At 36.6% G+C, this 18,073-nt stretch overlaps 2 protein-coding genes across 12 annotated transcripts in view; one reads left to right on the top strand and one right to left on the bottom strand.

Annotated features, from left to right (window-relative positions):
- Positions 1-15,648, bottom strand: part of helz2c (helicase with zinc finger 2c) — a 284,230-nt gene extending 268,582 nt beyond the window's left edge. For all 4 annotated transcript variants that reach the window (NM_001441583.2, XM_087259336.1, XM_087259337.1 and 1 more), the window contains 1 exon segment: positions 15,281-15,648. The gene's annotated coding sequence lies outside the window, so the exon portion shown is untranslated.
- shtn2 (shootin 2) overlaps positions 1-18,073 on the top strand; it is a 38,085-nt gene that overhangs the window by 6,680 nt on the left and 13,332 nt on the right. For 4 of the 8 annotated variants that reach the window (XM_087260347.1, XM_087260343.1, XM_087260346.1 and 1 more), the window contains exons 3-8: positions 943-1,003; positions 1,196-1,290; positions 7,201-7,381; positions 10,849-10,946; positions 11,780-11,861; positions 11,945-12,039. In XM_087260347.1, coding sequence (XP_087116473.1) covers positions 943-1,003; positions 1,196-1,290; positions 7,201-7,381; positions 10,849-10,946; positions 11,780-11,861; positions 11,945-12,039 — 612 coding nt within the window. Of the gene's footprint in view, positions 1-942; positions 1,004-1,195; positions 1,291-7,200; positions 7,382-10,848; positions 10,947-11,779; positions 11,862-11,944; positions 12,040-15,118; positions 15,327-18,073 lie in introns of those variants that run through there. The other 4 variants (XM_087260348.1, XM_087260344.1, XM_087260345.1 and 1 more) reach the window with 2 other exon arrangements.

Here is an 18,073-nt window from a genome sequence, read left to right as displayed (position 1 = left end):
GATATTTTTCAACATACTAGTATTCAGCTTAATGTGACATTTAAATGTGGCTTATGTTGTTTTAACTTATTTTAACAAGTTAATCCGCTTTCAGCTAAATTTTAAAGCGGTTTAACTTGATATTTTTAGTAAGTTTGATTGATGCAAGTTAAGATGACTAGAAAGCTAAATTGAATCAACTAAAAAAAATTAAGGCAGCAACAATCTTTTTTAGGTTATTAAATTAAGTGGGCTAGTTAAGATAATTAAGCAAGTTATTAGATAACAATAGCTTCTTCACATTAGAAAGAATATATTTCTAAAACGGGATAATAATAACAGTTCTTAAAACACTTATAAAAAAATATATATTTTATTCCAGCCAAGCTAAAAGAAATAAGACTTTCCCCTATAAGGTATATATATACATACAGTTGAAGTCAGAATTATTAGCCCCCCAATAAATTATTATTACTTTTTTTTTTAAATATTTCCCAAATGATGTTTAACAGAGCAACGACATTTCCACAGTATGTCTGATAATATTTTTTCTTCTGGAGAAAGTCTTATTTCGGCTAGAATAAAAGCAGTTTTTATTTATATTTAAGGACAAAATTATAAATATAATATATATATATATATATATATATATATATATATATATATATATATATATATATATAAATATAATATAAATATATATAAATATAATGTAAATATATATAAATATATATATATATATATATATATATATATATATATATATATATATATATATATATATATAGTAAATACTGTAAATATTTCCTTGGTCTATTAAACATGATGCGGGAAATATTTTAAAAGAAAAACAAATTTCACAGGAGGGCTAATCATTTTTACTTCAACTTATTATGCAAGTGTATGCATAAGAAATATTAAAGTGCTTCTACTACATTTACCTTTATATAATCTGCTACACAGTGCCAGATTCTGGAGAAAGAGCGAGATGAGGCGAATGAAAAGCTGTCAAGGATGGAGGAGGGTGAGACACCTCTGGGAGTCTTTAGTATTGCAATATGCTCATAACAACTTAACTACTGTGAAGGATAAAGTAGCCTCACTGTGAAAGACCTTAAATAACATTTACTGTATGCCTAAACCTTGGCATAACTCGCTGCAAAAGTATCTGCTTAAAGTGTCAATGCATGTTTGATTTATACAAGTACTTTCACAGCCTCTTCTCATCTGCTGAAGGAGCTGGACGTGTTAGAAATGCAGTTTCAGATCGAGCGCTCCTGTAGAGAGACCGCAGAGGCCTACGCACTGAAGGTACACACACTTCTCTTTTCCCACAAGGCTATCAGTGTCTGTTTGTTTTTCTTGCTTATTTCACATCCCCATACGGTTGCAAGCTCTACACTGAACAAAACAGATTCATTGCATTTACTATATTTTTTCAAGGAAGTGTTTGGGCTGACTTTAAGCAAATAAATTAAATTTAGTAATGTTCAACTTAATTTATTTCTGTAAATTTAGCCCATAAAAAAAGTTTGCAACCACTTACCTTACAAAAAAAAATAGTAAACCTAATAAATATTTTTTTTATATGATGCTCTTCAAATAGTCATTTATACAAAAGTAAATTCATTCATTTTACTTCCTCTTAGTCTCTGATTTATCAAAGGTCGCCACAGGGGAATTACCACCAATTATCCCAGCATGTTTTACACAGCGGATGCCCTTCCAGCCGCAACCCAGTACTGTGAAACACCCATACACACTTGTTTTATATACACTACGGCCAATTCAATCTATTCAATACACCTGTACATGTGTTTGGACTGTGGGGGGAAACCGGAGCACCCGGAGGAAACCCACGCCAACACAGGGAGAACATGCAAACTTACACAGAAATGCCAACTGGCCCAGACAGGACTTGGACCAGTGACCTTCTTACTTTAAGATGACAGTGCTAACCACGGAGCAACCGTCTTTGACTCACTGGATTATAGTTGCATTGGCCAATAAACTATATTATATCGTATCGTGGTAAAATGTGAGTAACAATAAGCTCTGGAACATTTTTGATCCTAAGAGCCAATCACACAGCAGACATCTGCAGCAATGGGAATCTAAAAGTGGGTTGATATTAGAGATGTAGTGAATTTTCAGTCACTGATGTATGCTCAATTTTGATTATCGAATCAAAAAATAGAATCGTCGATGCTGCCACGCCCTCATGTCACATCAGCTTGGCTTGCCAAGCGGGAAAAAAACAGGCTTGTTGAAGTGCTTGTTAAACTGCAGAAGCAGGAGACCCGTCGACAGAACTTAAACCCTCTCCTCTTTCAATGAAGTTGCCGGTGTGTAAGCATTTTGGATTTCCAGTGAGTTATGTTGACAACGTTCGTGTTGTCGACAAAAAAACCCAGTTTTGCAAGCTCTGCTATGTACGTATTACGTACGGTTCGTCCGATAGACAACACCGGCATCGCGATCCTCTGCCCACCCCCGTTGCAAATCCGCTCGCGAAAAGTACACACTCAGGCCCTGTTTACACTGTCTTTGTTTTTAAATGGCATTTTAAAACGACAACGATTTGACATCCACAGTGGCGTGTAGCATTTCTGAGCAGCCCTCCTTCCTCTCTACCTCTGAAAATGCATATCACGTGACCACACAGACACAGACGCTCACACAGCCATACGCTCGAGACAGCAGGTCCAGGCATTCAGAGGACTGCTTCAATCTTTCACTCACTTGTACTTGGTCATTTTAGCGAACACCTCAGATACTGTTGGCTGGTTCCTGTTGGTTGTGCCTCTTTTTTACTGACGCCATTATAACGACACAGATCACTGCCTATTCACGAGTCCTGCAGAAAAAGTGATTGACAGGTGGTATTTATGTGTGTATCTTGCCTTTATTCATTTACTGTATGATTTGTTTATGGATAAAACAAAGACCATGCAGGTCAGGTAGTTAAAACGGTAGGCTACAAATAATTAATTAGTCATTAATTAATTAATTATTCATAATCGAAAATCGAATCGAGGATTTGGAGGATCGTGACACCCTTATTTAATAGGGCTGCTCGAGTATAAGAAAATTATAATCATGATTATTTTGGTCCTAATTGTAATCATGACTATTCAAAACGATTACTGTTGTCAAAATTATTAGCCCTCCTATAATTTTTTTATTTTTGTTTTTATAAATGTTTTCTAAATGATGTTTAACAGAGCAAGGAATTTTTCACAGGATTTCCTATAATATTTTTTCTTGTGGAGAATGGCTTATTTGTTTTATTTTGGCTAGAATAAAAGCAGGTTTAAATATTTTGAAACCTATTTTAAGGTCAATATTATTAGCCCCCTTAAGCAACATATATTTTTTTGATTGTCTGCAGAAGAAACTACAGTTATACAATGACTTGCTTAATTATCCTAATTAAGCCTTTGAATCGCACTTTAATCTGAATGCTTGTATTTTTTTTTTAATATCTGGTACGGTCATCATAGCAAATATAAAAGAAATCAGTTATTGGAAAAGAATTATTAAATCTATTATGTTTAGAAAAGTGTTGAAATAAATCTTTCCATTAAACAGAAAATGGGAGGAAAAGGGTCGCTAATAATCAGTGACAGTGACTAACTGTGTATATTTAATATTTTCCTCCCTGTAAATAAGAAAAGGCAAATTAATACAATAGAATAAAAATATCAAACAAAACTGTGCTTTAAGCATCTTCACTGTAAGAAAAAAAACTTTAATTATAGCCACAAATGTCCTTCAGTCAAGAGCAGTGAGGGATTCTGTCCTTTTGTTGATTGATTAATGATTAAAACAGTCGGTAGCAGGACTATTCAATAGTATCTGGATGCAGCCTTTATGATGCAAGCTGAGACTGCATCACTCAGCAATGCAATGTCAGACACAATGCACTCAAATGGAGCTAGTGATGTCACTGTGACGAGTAGGGTTAGAGGGTGGGGTTAGGTGAGCCCATTAAAAAGTATTGGATGCAGCCCAGATTGCACTGCACCAGGTCTGCAGCCAGACCCCTCTCAGAATATTGGACGCTGTCACTTTAAAAGCAGTACAGTTCTGTTTATGGTTTCTCTTTTTCATGCCTTTTGATTCTCAACTCATTTGTTTATACACAAATGAGGGTTAATGTGAATAATCACGAAACACCCCTATCTGACAAGCTGAATTTTTGAATAATTGCACAGCCCTAAAAGGGATGCTCCAATCAGAAATTTTGCAGCCAATACAGAGTACAGATTCCTTTTCATGGTGATTGGTCGATATTGAGTACCGATTCTGATGCTTTAAGCTTTATAATGGATAAAGCACATTTTCCCTCTAAGCATGATACTTTAGTGGAGATATCTCCTTACCTATGAGAATAAATCAAGGATGCATATAATCCCGTAAACAAGTCTCTTATAACTATTTAGTAAGGAAATGTTATGGTCAGAAGGAGCTTTACAGAAAAAAAAACTGATAAAACTGAAAAAAACTGGTAAGAAAAATCATTAACAATACAATTTAGACACACTGCAAATGATGGAAGAATTCAACATGACTCAATCATGAAAAGTTTGGAGTGCATGTTTGAAGTGCAAACAATGACATATTGTTTCTTTACTAAAAGCAAATAAGAAGGCCCTATAAACTAGTTTTTATTGCAATAAGTATATTACAAAAGTTATATTATTACATTTTCATTCGTTCATTCATTTTCTTTTTGGCTTAGCCCTTTATTAATCCGGGGTCGCCACAGTGGAATGAACCACCAAATTATCCAGCATATGTTTTATGCAGCACATGCCCTTCCAGTATAGGTGGACTGGGCATATACATTTTTTTAAATTTAGATTAATCTCACTGTAATCTTGGAATTAATCTAGATTAACATGGCTCATTTGAATTCTGCCGAAGGCTTCAGAATGCGTGTGCTACCCAAACAATGACTAACAGTAAGTCTTTGAGAGCGGGTTTCTCAAGCCAGGTGCCGCCAGGGACCAGGGGCTCATCTCTTGTTTCCAAAATGTATCACAAACTTCTAGAGAAACTGTTCTACTATGATAATTAGTGATGAAATTAAATGATGTTCAGTAAGATGTGCTTGTGTTTACTAACCGTTTATTCAGTTAAACATGAATGTTGAACTGTAGGCCTACGTAAGCTCTAAACAGCGATTTTTGATCACCTTAATCCGACTAAAGTCATAACTGAACTAAACAGAAATGGAATTAAGACATGTGGAGTATGCAGATATTAGTGGCATTATTAAAGTAAACACTGCGATCAAACTATTACCATCATGTAGGACTTTTCACCATATTTTTCTGATCTACACACGTGGCTGTCAGGAAAGGACCGACCGCACACACACACACACGCGCACACACACACACACACATCGCGAAATGCAGACATTTTTTTTTTTCCATTTGGCATGCGTTAATAAATTCCATAACCCTCTCACCAGACCTTACTCCTTATTTGCGTCTTATACCCCAGTTTGTCATGGGGGCATGAATGAAACGTTCATGAGTTAAAGTGAAACTGCAGAACTGCAGTTAAAGTCTCCCAAAATTACAGGAAACTCTTACATGAAAGTACTTCACGTAAACACGTTAATTATATTATTGCCTATTAAGGCAAATGACTAGATTACAGGTGTCCATGTTAACGTAATCAGTAGTGTCTTCGAACTAGGGCTGGGTGATTTTTCCGATTTCTTCGATTAATTTGAATTTACGTTTTAAGACGATTTAATTTTGAATCAAATCGAGAAATCGCGATTTTTTAAAATATATATATTTAATCCATTATAATGACACCAATGCGGTTTGGTTCACTCTCTGTATGAAGCAGGAAGCACACCAGAAGCGCCTCTCGGCAACGCGCCGCACAGCACCACGCAGCGCCATGGATTTTAGAATTCTAAACCGGTTTCTATACACACACCGACGCCGCGCAGTCACGATTCACGAAGCAGTTCATATTTCAGCCTGCCCACAGAGCGCCATCTGATTAGTTTCATGTTAAATATCATGCGAATGTGCGCGTTTGGTGTGTGATAGTTTAAACTGTCATGTCCGCGCCGTGTCGTGGCGCTTCTGGTGTGCGACCTGCTTGACTGCCTGTTAAAGCGTGAAGTCATGTAGGATTTTACTAGTTGCACGTCTGTGTGGATTGTCAAGATATTCCTTCATCAAGTCGATAAACTCGATCTCAACATGCATGAAGGAAGCTTCCATGTTCAGTCCTTTTTCTTCCACTGTATCTTTTTAAGAAAAAGGCAGCAGCATTACAACCTGTCATTCAATCAGAAGACAAAGTCAAAGCCAGGCTGACAGTCAATCTTTCCTAGGCTCACCAAAACTTGCAAAAAATACATCTGTATTCCTGCAAGTGCAATATTTACACAAATATTTCTTATTCAAATCTTCTGCAACGCTATTTAACTTGTGAATTTGTTTTACATTTATTTACACCTTGACCAATTTTTGTATGACATGGCCATTAAAAATACAATGTTCCTTAACCAGATGGTTTTTCAAGTTATTTTTGAAAAGAGTTTTACTTCAGTCATGTTGTTGTAATTTTTTGAGAAGACTAGTAACACAATAAAAAACAATTTAAAAAATCGAAATCGAAATCGTGAATCGGTCAAACTTGATAAAAAACCTAGGTTTTTTTTTTTGCTAAATCGCCCAGCCCTACTTCGAACTAAGTGAAAGATCACTTTTTTGTCAGACGGCTCGTCGGTCAGATATACATCCACACAGAAATGCCAACTGACCCAGCTGAGACTCAAACCAGTGACCTTCTTGCTGTGAGCGACAGCGTTTCCCACTGAGCCTTCAATCACCAAGCTTTTAAAACTACTTTAAACTTTCAAGTCAAGACTAACTAGTCAAAATCAACAGTGTAAAGAGCTGAATTGTTCAGGGAAATGTTCTTTGGGGAACCAAAAGTGGTTCCTTCATGCTATTGCCTTTTAAGAAACTGACTACTGAAATCAGAAATGAGAAGAGAGAAAGATGCTAATTTTGCACACAGACACTCCCACAGCCGTTGCATTAGAAACACTTATACAAGTAGCGTTAATTACTTACACAAAGTATTGTTTGAATCTTTGGATTGCATTGCTGAAACAATCCGAGTCTGTGAAAATAGAATTTATTATGTTATATAATGTCACTCTGTCTCACCCCACAGGTGTCAAAAGACTTCAAAGTATTAAAGAGGCAAAGCCAAGCTCTACTTCCTCTAATTCAAGATATGCCAGAAAATATCTTCGCCCTGAACCTGGAGTCTGAGGCTGATCTGAGCTCTGACTCGGTCCCTGAGGAAGAGAGCAGTGAAGATCCACTTCTGATGAGCCAGAACCAAATTAGAGGTGGGACTCACTCGACAAATCATTTCTAAATAGCACAAGTCTCAATAATGGCTGAGGGCACAGTATGTAATTTTCACCACTAGAGGGTGTGTATTAACAACAAACAAAGGTGTAATTTGATGATGGCATGACTGACTGTGGGTGTTCGAGTTGTGGTTAACATTACAACCTGCAAGACTCCTGCAGAAATCGTGTTGGTGGATGAGCTAAAGTAATCAACACTTATCATCAGTATGAAGCAGAGTAAAGGTATGTCATTTCCGCACTTTAAAAAATAAATTTGACCTCAGGTTGTGTCAGTCATATAGACACGCTGCCTCTGAAACTTTTGTCCGTCATGAAAAAAAAATTTAATTGGGTTACATTTTTTTTTTCCACATCCAAAGGGGTGTTTTGAGAGGTGTTTTGGCTATTCAAGGCCACTGTACAAGCAAAAGGCAAAATCACATATGCTGTTAAAAAACTAAAATAATATAATACAAATGTTCTGTGGTTTATTGTATGCTAGTGGTTTATTATATGCTCCGTACCTAGACAAACTACCAGTCTCGGTTCACGATTAAGGGCGTACTTACACTATTTACAGTTGCCTTGAACCGGGCCGAAGTGCACTTCTTACCCCACCCCCATAAATTCAAATGGAACAGTCCTTTAAAAGTCCCGTCTCGTCTTCAGTTTCGGGCTCAGGCACACTTTGCACTCACACAACAAGCGTACCGCGCCGGAGCCCAAGTGTTGACCAATTTGGCATCATACGATGTCTAATGTGAAGCATCTTGATGGACGATGGCATCGTCGTTGTAGGTGGGGGTGGTGGTTGTTAAATATCAATTAATTCATAACGAATTAATTAATTGTAGCCTGCCGTTTTCACTACCTGACCCACATGGTCTTTGCTTTACCCATACCCAAACCCTAAATAAATAAAGTTACACACAAATGACCACCTGTCAATCACTTTTTTGCGAAGGACTCTGGCATGAATAGGCAAAGTGATCTGTGTCGCTATAGTGGCTTTTCCCACAGCTGGTGGAGGAGACAAGAGGTCATTTGGAGTTCACTGTAATTTTTATTGGGATTGATGATAACTTTCTTATTTTATTATAATTATTATGAGAAAATAATAACAAGTAAAGATGCTAGGGCTTGACCGTTTTTAAATCTTCATCTATGCAACCTAAAAATATAATTGGAAGCATTTGTGCTAGTGCATAAATTTTCATTGTTTACGCAGAAAAATCATCACCGCGTGCGCAGATTTAGGAGACATTTATGCAGAATGCACCTTTGCACCTAAAAACGCTAAACAGGAACAGATTAAAACAGTTGTTGTATTGGCCTACTGCTCTAGCACTAAATGCAAATGGATTAGTTAATATCAGCTGTCAATGACTCAGTCAATGCCTTCTGCCTTCAGATGACAGGAGTAACAACCGCGAAAAGTGAAGCGCCGAAGATGAGAGAATGAAAATAACACTGACAGATTTACCTACAGTTACTAATAATGGCACATCTTATTAGTGATCATGTGCTGAATGTTAATCCACCATTTACACTTTTCCAAGAGTGGATAAAAGACCTCCAGTAGTTAAAGTCGGCTATGAAAACAACTAAAGCCATTAACTGTAAAGTCTGTAGGACAGGGTTTGCAGGTAACAGCGTTCTCCACTGAATCTACACATTTTAAGCAGGAGAGGAACTGTATAATCCTTTATTTAATCCTCACGATGCTGTCAGCTGTGCAAGCGGCAGCTATATGTAACATTTAACACAGCTCATGAAAAGACTGTTTCTGCTATTAAGATGACATATAAATAATAAGTTATATATCAATATAAATGTGGGGCGGGGCGATGGATTGTGATGCCGGCTCAGCATTGTGAAGTTTATCGGCCATCGGTGATGGCATCGTCTATTGGCCCAACCCTAGTTTGGATAGCATAGTGTGAGTGCGCCCTAATTGGTACATTAGAACTAATGGTCTTTTTAATACGTGCTTCCAGTATTGCTAACAAATTATCAAACTAAGCCACAGACATCCTGAAGTATACTTTGAGACTGCCGCGATAATCCTGCAATTCAATTCAAGTCAATAAAAAGAGCGGAATCTCCTTTATCCGAAATCTAAGAATTGGACGGACCCAATATTTTTTCTTTTGTTAAGCAGGAAGAGGACAACAAAGTCATGTTCACTACTCGAAGACTACATTTTGTGTTGTTTTGTAAATAATTTCGCAATGGAGTAACTAATAGGGTATATGCAGAAGTACGCGGAAGGACTTTACATTTTTTTTTTAGTAACCTGGGTAAAAACGCATCTGTTGACATGTATGCTGTTACAAAATTGGTGCGTATAAGGTCTGTTTTCTTTAGAAATCAACAATACCCACTGGATGAGTGATATACGATATATAGAAGTCTCAGAATGTACAAGAAACTGCATTAAATTACATTTTTCCGCACCATGTCTTTAAAATATGAACATTTATTTTACCCCAGTATATTCAATAGAATTTCTGCGCTAGCCTGCTGATCCTGACGGGCGCGTGCATGTAAACTGCTTATCATCTCATTTTACGCTTGAACAAGTAAATGAATGCTTAAGTCCATTTAACTGATTGCATTTTAATTACATTACAAGGCAGCGTATGTAAAAGGAACCGTATAAAACTGAAAAAAGTCACATTAACCGTTCACCCGAAGTTTAACAGTATGAAAAGAAAAAGTAGCTCTGCATATACCCTATACGCATCGGACTCGGTGTGCAAGGTTTCTGTGTGTGATGAATTTTTCTTTCATGTACATACAAAAATGTCAGACTTTAAAGTGCAGAGACCTTACAGCTAAGAGAAACATTGAAGCAACTACTGAAGAAAGCAGCCAAGATTTTATTATGCCACAGTCCACCACTACCAGTTCATCTGTTCATGATCACGTGGAGAAAAAGCAGTGCTGTTTCATCAGGCTAAGTACATTTTAGGCTTCTGTTATAATGCTGCTGTGTGCAGTTTAATAAAACACACAACGTGCCTTTGCGGTTTGCATGTTTTCTATAAAACCAAGCTAGAAATCTAGGTTTTGTGAAATCATTAGCATAACACACAGCACACGCTCCGTCTTACTGGTTAAAATTGCTTATTTCTCTGGATTTTAAAATTTTTTGAAACATATGGGATAATAAGTGCACAATTTGTCAGTGTCAATAGCCTAGTGGTCAGAGTGTAGACAAATAGCACTGAGGTGCTCGTGGCGACCTAAGTTCGGTTCCTAGCTCAAGGTCTTTTGCTGATCCTTCCTTATCTCTGCATAATTGAGTTAAATTTATAACACTGCTCTAGTGGGTTTTGAATATTTAAATGAAACAATTATTACATACTGTGCCTTCTGAAGTTTAAAACATGTATTTCATGAAGTCTGTCTAAAAACTGTCTAATTTTTTTTTTTTACTTTGTTTGAAATATGTTTAGAACTTCAGTCCTCTGTGGATCGGTTGCTTGGGGAGAAAATTCAACTCTGTGCGCAGGTGGACCTCCTTAAGAAAGAGAAGGAGGATCTGAAGGAGAAGGTATATAAGCGTCTGCAAATGAGACTCCATGACTAAACTACAGTCATGCTGGACATTCATACAGGTCATAGATTATACATCTTAGAGAATCTGAAAAAAGTTAATCTTTTTTAAATAGAACAGAACAGAATATAATGATTTATGAAAATTGCCATTTAAAAGTTTAAATAAAACTGTTTCAATATCTGGATAACTGAGGAAAAATTTAATTAATAGTAAATAATTAATATATATTTAAAAAAACATTAAAAAATAAAAATTTTTAGCAAATGTGGTATGACTGTTTGTTCATATGGGTGATTACAGAATTGCGGGTACATTTTGCATCTCCAAGATAAACCTTCTTAAACTAAACTTTAACGAAACTTTTTTCATTAATAGCAGAAACAATATCGAATTATCTCTAAAAATAATGTTTGTAAATGTATTACCTTAAAGGCTACCGTTATACCTAATATTTGTCTCTGCCTCTTGAATCTTGAATAGCTTCAATTATCACAAATAACTAAGTGTAACTGTATTTTGTATGTTTACTATGTTAAATAAATTCATTATCAAAAGAATCAATTGTTGCCTATATTAAATTTAAGCATTATTTAACATTAATAATGGGTTCAGTTTGCTATAAATTTCACATTTGATGCACTGTAAAAATAGATGGAAAATGCTTGAAATGTCTGCATGTGCAGGTCTATGACAAAATTATTTTAAAAAATTGTCCTAATGCTAACAATGTACAAATTTCACCGGTGTCTTACTTCTAATATATGTGAATTGAAGTCTGAAAACTGTATTATTTTTATGAAAATGTTATCTCCTTTTTTATTCTTAAGTTGGTTTTGGAGATTGGGGAGAAAGAAGCCCTTCTGAAGAAGCTCAGTAAACAAAGCAGGACTGTGAATAAAATTAAGAGAGGTGAGTTCAGTGAGTATTTCACCATTGCTGAGCACTATAAAACAACAGAATAACAGTCATTTCTGTGTGTGATTGTGCCCCAGTGTCTCAGCTCGTCACGGATGAGTTTACAGAGATCTCTCAGAAGCTCGAAATGGAGCAAGATCTCAGGCAGCATGCTGAAGTTTTCGCACATCAGGTAATCATTAAAATGGCATGCAGAAAACATGAATAAATAAACAAATATAAATACATTAAATAACTCAATTGATAAAGATGACTTCTGTTAGACAATGCAGCATATACATTTACCGGCCACTTTATTAGGTACACCTATCCAAACTGCTCGTTAATGCATATTTCTAATCAGCCAATCACATGGCAGCAACTCAATGCATTTAGGCATGTAGACATGGTCAAGACAATCTGCTGCAGTTCAAAGCGAGCATCAGAATGGGGAAGAAAGGTTGTTTAAGTGACTTTGAACATGGCATGGTTGTTGGTGCCAGACGGTCTGGTCTGAGTATTTCAGAAACTGCTGATCTACTGGGATTTTCACACACAACCATCTCTAGGGTTGACACAGAATGGTCCGACAAAGAGGAAATATCCAATGAGTGGCAGTTCTGTGGGCGCAAATGCCTTGTTGATGCCTGAGGTCAGAGGAAAATGGTTCCAGCTTATACGCAACAGTAACTCAAATTACCTCTCTTTACAACTGAGGTCTGCAGAAGAGCATCTCTGAATGCACAACATGCCCAACCTTGAGGCAGATAGGCTACAACAGCAGAATCAATGTATCAGCGGTTCAGGCTGGTAATGATGGTTAATGATGTGGGGAAAATGTTATTCGCACACTTTGGGCCCATTAGTACCAATTGAGCATCGTGTCAACACCACAGCCCACCTGAGTATTGTTGCTGACCATTCCCATCCCTTTCTGACCACAGATTACCCATCTTCTGATGGCTACTTCCAGAAGGATAACGCGCCATGTCATAAAGCGCGAATCATCTCAGACTAGTTTCTTGAACATGACAATGAGTTCACTGTACTCAAATGGCCTCCACAGTCACCAGAACTCAATCCAATAGAGCACCTTTGGGATGTGGTGGAACGGGAGATTTGCATCATGAATCATTTGCACAAATCTGCAGCAACTGCGTAATACTATCATGTCAACATGGAGCAAAATCTCTGAGGAATATTTCCAGTATCTTGTTGAATCTATGCCAAGAAGGATTAAGGCAATTCTGAAGGCAAAAGCGGTCCAACCTGGTACTAGTAGGGTATAGCTAATAAAGTGGCCAGTGAGTACCTCTCTTCAATGGGGGGCAGATCATTTAGTGTTATTGCACCCAAACTCTGGAACTCTCTACCACGCTCACTCCGCTCTGCTAATAATATCTCCTAATTCAAATCCTTACTTAAGACTCACTTATTTTCTGAATGCTTCGCTTCTATTCTGCCAAACTGACCACTTAATCTGATCCACCACTACTCTGCTCATATGACTCTTAGGTCTTGTTCGTGTAATTCCAGTTTGTTATATTGACCTCATGTGTGTTTGTTTATCTTTTTGTTGCATTCCTTATAAAGTGTCCATGAGCTCTGGAAAGGCGCTACATAAATAAAAATTATTATTATTAATTTGTAATTTTTAAGTGACTGATGTAATACTTTTTTTTTTTTTTTTTTTTATAAAACTTTTCTTTAACAAGCTTTAAAAACTATAGTAAACTAAATGTAAAATAGCCAGCACAGATCTCAGTCTCACCACATATGGCCTTTAAATACATGGATATAAATTACAAATGTTAATGTGAGGAACCAAATTGCTGAATAGAGTTGTAAATAGTTTTGTTAAAAGTTTTATTGAGGTGTTTTGTTGGTGACTGTATTGGTGTTGGCCTGATTGGGTTGCTTTACATGGACACTGGAAAATTAAGACCGGTTTAAAATGATTTAAGACCTACAAGTCAACATTTCAGACATTTTAAGGCCTAAGACATTTAGTTTTTGAAATTTAGGGGATTTTTAGACTTTAAGACCCTCTGTTCAAGCTTTTTTTACAATATTGCATGTTTCTGTATAATCACATGATGCAAAATCGACATCTCGTGAAACACAAATGCTTCCTAACAAGACTGTGTTGGCTACTTTTTTCATTATACTTTAGCACCATATAAAAAGAATAGCAAAAAGAAAATCGTGGGGGGAAATATAAAAGAAAGATACTAAAATAATATACAGAATTTATGAACTACCAATAGTACATCACTTCAACATTAACTATGTCGACAAAAATGTGCATATCTGAATTTATTCAGTTTTTATTCAGTAATTTATTACTTTTTATTTCATACATTAAGGTTTTAGTTATGATACTCTGCTGGAGACTCCCAAAATAATTCTGCAGAAATCCGCAGATTTTTACCAAAATTCTCCGCAGAAATAGCAAAAAGCGTCTGCAGATTCCGTCTGGCCCTGCGCATTACTAAATAAAACACAATCTTGTATAAATATTCCTCCCAAATATAATTTTTTGGTAATTATTATAGAGCTTTTTTGATTATTCTGTTGTTATTATAAAATATAGACCTTTTCCGTTGCGGGAACCCAGCAAATATCTCTGTACAAAGAGGAAATGGCAACTTTTTATTGGGCAGTTTTGAGTTTTTTTTTTTTTTTTTTTTGTATTTTAACTAGTTTGAATTTCAGAATCAGATTCTTCCAGGTCTTCAGATTTTAAATATTTAAAAGATGAATTATTGAACAAATGTTAACTTTTACATAAAACAGTAATGGGTTAATTTATGCCACAGCATAAACCAGCAAAAAAGCTGAATTAAAAAAAAATGTAAAACACAATACAAAAGAATCACAGTATACTGTGATTGAATCATCTAGCACAGTGGTGCTCAACCCTGCTCCTGGAGATCGACCTTCCAACAAAGTTCAGCTCCAACCATGATCAAACACACCTGAACCAATTAATTAAGACCTGAACAGCACTTGATAATTACATTCAGGTGTGTTTGATATGGGTTGCAACTGAAATCTACAGCAAGGTCGATCTCCAGGAACAGGGTTGGTCATGCCTGATCTAGCACAAGCACAAACGAAAAAGTCATGCACATCTACGCTAAAGGCATTGCCCAGGGAAAGGTTTTTAAGGTGGGAGTTGTCGTTGTGCTGGAATTTTTTCCTTAGACCTGGCAACCCTGCACGGGATTGTTATTGGAAGCCTTCATCAACATACAAACACCAGTCTGTTCGCAAATAGCATTCATTTAAACCACAGTGAACCATGAAGACTTTAAACCCAACATAAATATTGTATGAAATACTTAAACACAATTATTTTACATGTATGCCAAGGGTTAATATGAAGCTACAAACCATGATGCAGTCAAGTAGGTTAGGCTAACGTTACTCACCCACAGTTTGAAGACGTCTGTCAGCTCCATAGAGGTTGACAAGCAGGTAAACAGCACCCTTTAGGCTTTAAATCTGATTGAATTCTGTTGACTTGAGTTTATCATCAATGTAATTTCCGTTGTGTGTTCTCCGGTTGGATGTACGTTAAACATGTCTCAAAACTCCTTGAATTTGGTTTCGTGATGATATAACCTGAAATAATTCTCAGTGACACTCCTGATAACTACCTCAAAATCACGGGCAGATGTTCTTCTTTTTAACTGAGGGAAAACGAAGCGGAAAAAACGCAGTCTTCTCGAAATTTCCACAGTTTTGACCCAGAAACCGGTAACGATGGCGAAACACGACGCAAGCGTGCTAAAATGGCGAATGCGGACGTAAAACAGGCCGTTTGAAAAGCGCGCGATCAACCGGAAGCAGGTTGTTTACAGAAACTTAATTATTTTCTGTCCCTAGGCTTTACAGTAATACTACACTTAGACAATCTTTAGATTCACAATTTTGTTTATTTTTTTAAATGACACAATATGTTATTGAACGTTTACACCCTTTAAAGTCATCAAATGTGTTTTAATTACTTTAGTAATATTCAAAACATCAAGGAAGGTGCTTTATTTTGAGGTCTAAAACTGATATTTCTATCATTTAAAATACAAAAATGTTGGCTATTAATCAAATACATATTATAAATGACATAAAAAAATGATAAATAAATAAATAAATAGGCATATATAAAATGATGAAAGTTGTTTGTGCCCTGTAGTTGTCACTTGTGTTACAGTTTAGCAAAAAAAAAACATCTGTTTAGATTACAAATCACTCTGACATAACCTGATTTTCGTCTTCCAGAAGATCTATGAAGAAATTAGCTCATTGTACTCCACTGTAATTTATCAGTTATCAGAAATTTTAAGAACGAAATGTTTAAAAATGTACTTTAAATGTAAAACAATTAAGAGGGAAAAGGAAATACACAAATAATCTTGTTGCAGTGCAAGGTGTGGGTGCATTTCAGACGTTGAAGCACTACCTACTTCAGCACTACCTACTGTGCCACTGCGTCGCCTTGTGTTGGAACAACATGAATGAATTGTGTGGAACCCTATCATAAATGTTTTCGTTTTTTAGATGCAAAATGTATGCAAAAAATATGTTTGCTGTTTATTCTGTTTATTTATAAACTGCTTAAATAAGCTGAAACAACACAATTCTTAAGGGTTTTTGTGACAACTTCAATTTTTTATGTTTAATCCACATTAATTAATCAAAATTAATTAGTTAACCTAATTCTTTCATGTTGTGCCAACACAAGAACCGCATTTACATTAACCCCACAATTCTCGAATCACCCATACACAGACTAGCTTTGTTAAACTTACATAAATTAATTAGTTTATTCTCCAGAGAGGACATAAAAACAAACTTCTCACTCAGAGGCCTATAGGAGCCTTTAAAAAACACCACAACATCTCAGTTAATAGATAGAAGTGTGTTTTCTTCCGATTTACTCAAGTATGTGTGCAAGGGTCATGGGAGATTTGGACTGGATTCGGTCAAATCGCACTCATGACTATGAACCTGCATTAATGAAACAAACACAAAACAAAGACAAGAAAACACTGGATTGAGATAACACGCACTCTTTCAGGATGCCAGTCCAGCTGGCTTAGCATTCATACACTCTAAATGAGCATCTATGTTTAAAAGTGGCATCTGTCTTTGCGTGTCCCGTCTCTTCCTGCAGTAATTAGCACCCGTCGAGGTGGCAGTTTGGGAAATCGGCAGCTCTTTAAACCCCTGTCCTTGTTTGACACTTCCTATCCGCAATCTCTTTTGTCGGCTTTGTGTATATTGTTCCCCATTTGCAGACACTGACATAATGGGGGTCCCAACAGGGGGCCTTCACCTGTGAAAGGGACCCCCGACGGTTTCGCGCAGCACTCAAACTCAATCTGAATGTGTGGCCACACACCACACAGCGTGAATGACATTCTTTATCTCCTCCCCTTCCATTTGTCTGTTTTCCCCTTGTTTTGAAAACACATTCATCTTTTTCTTGTTCAGTGTGTTTTTTTTTCTAGTCAGAGGCTCTAATGACGGACTAATTCGAAAGGGAGAAAATACAGGCCGTCATCGCACAAAGAGATGCGCCCGTTTACTCGTCAAGCACATGCACTTTTCCCTGTAATTTGGCCTCCGCAGGGGTCACACTTTGGTGGTTTCGGCCCACGTTTCTTGCACATGGAGGTGAGAAGTGAGAGTCCTAACAGTCCCGATGCATGACAGGCTTTCACTTCCCTTTCCTGCTCGCCGTTTCTGCTTTTTCACAAGCTCGCTTCTTGTTATCTGAACATTTCGGGGAGATAATGCACGGTTTGATTTGTGTTTTTCCAAAGCCAAATTTCCTAACTGATTCTTTTGAGGTTCTGTTGAATTAATGTCATTCTGATAATCCGCTGTGTGAACAATTAACTTGTACAGAGTTGAACACACAACAGAAAACACTGGAAAGGTCGTCAAAGTGCTTTGCAATAGTCGCCTGTCTAAAAAATAAAAGAAAATTTTCAATAAACATAGAGTTTGGTGTCGTGGATGGATGTAGATAGATAGTTGTATGGTGGATGGATGGATGTATGTAGATAGTTGTATGGTGAATGGATAGGTGGATGGATGGATGGATTGATTGGTGGATGGATAGATAATGGGTTTATGAATGGAAGGATGGATGAACGGATGGATGGATAAATAATGGGTTAATGGATGAATGGATGAGTAGAAAAATAAATAGATGG

This window comes from Danio rerio, chromosome 7, assembly GCF_052040795.2.
Source record: "Danio rerio strain M-AB ecotype USA chromosome 7, GRCz13ab, whole genome shotgun sequence".
Classification (NCBI taxonomy): domain Eukaryota; kingdom Metazoa; phylum Chordata; class Actinopteri; order Cypriniformes; family Danionidae; genus Danio; species Danio rerio.
This window is presented reverse-complemented; position numbering and strand designations above follow the sequence as displayed.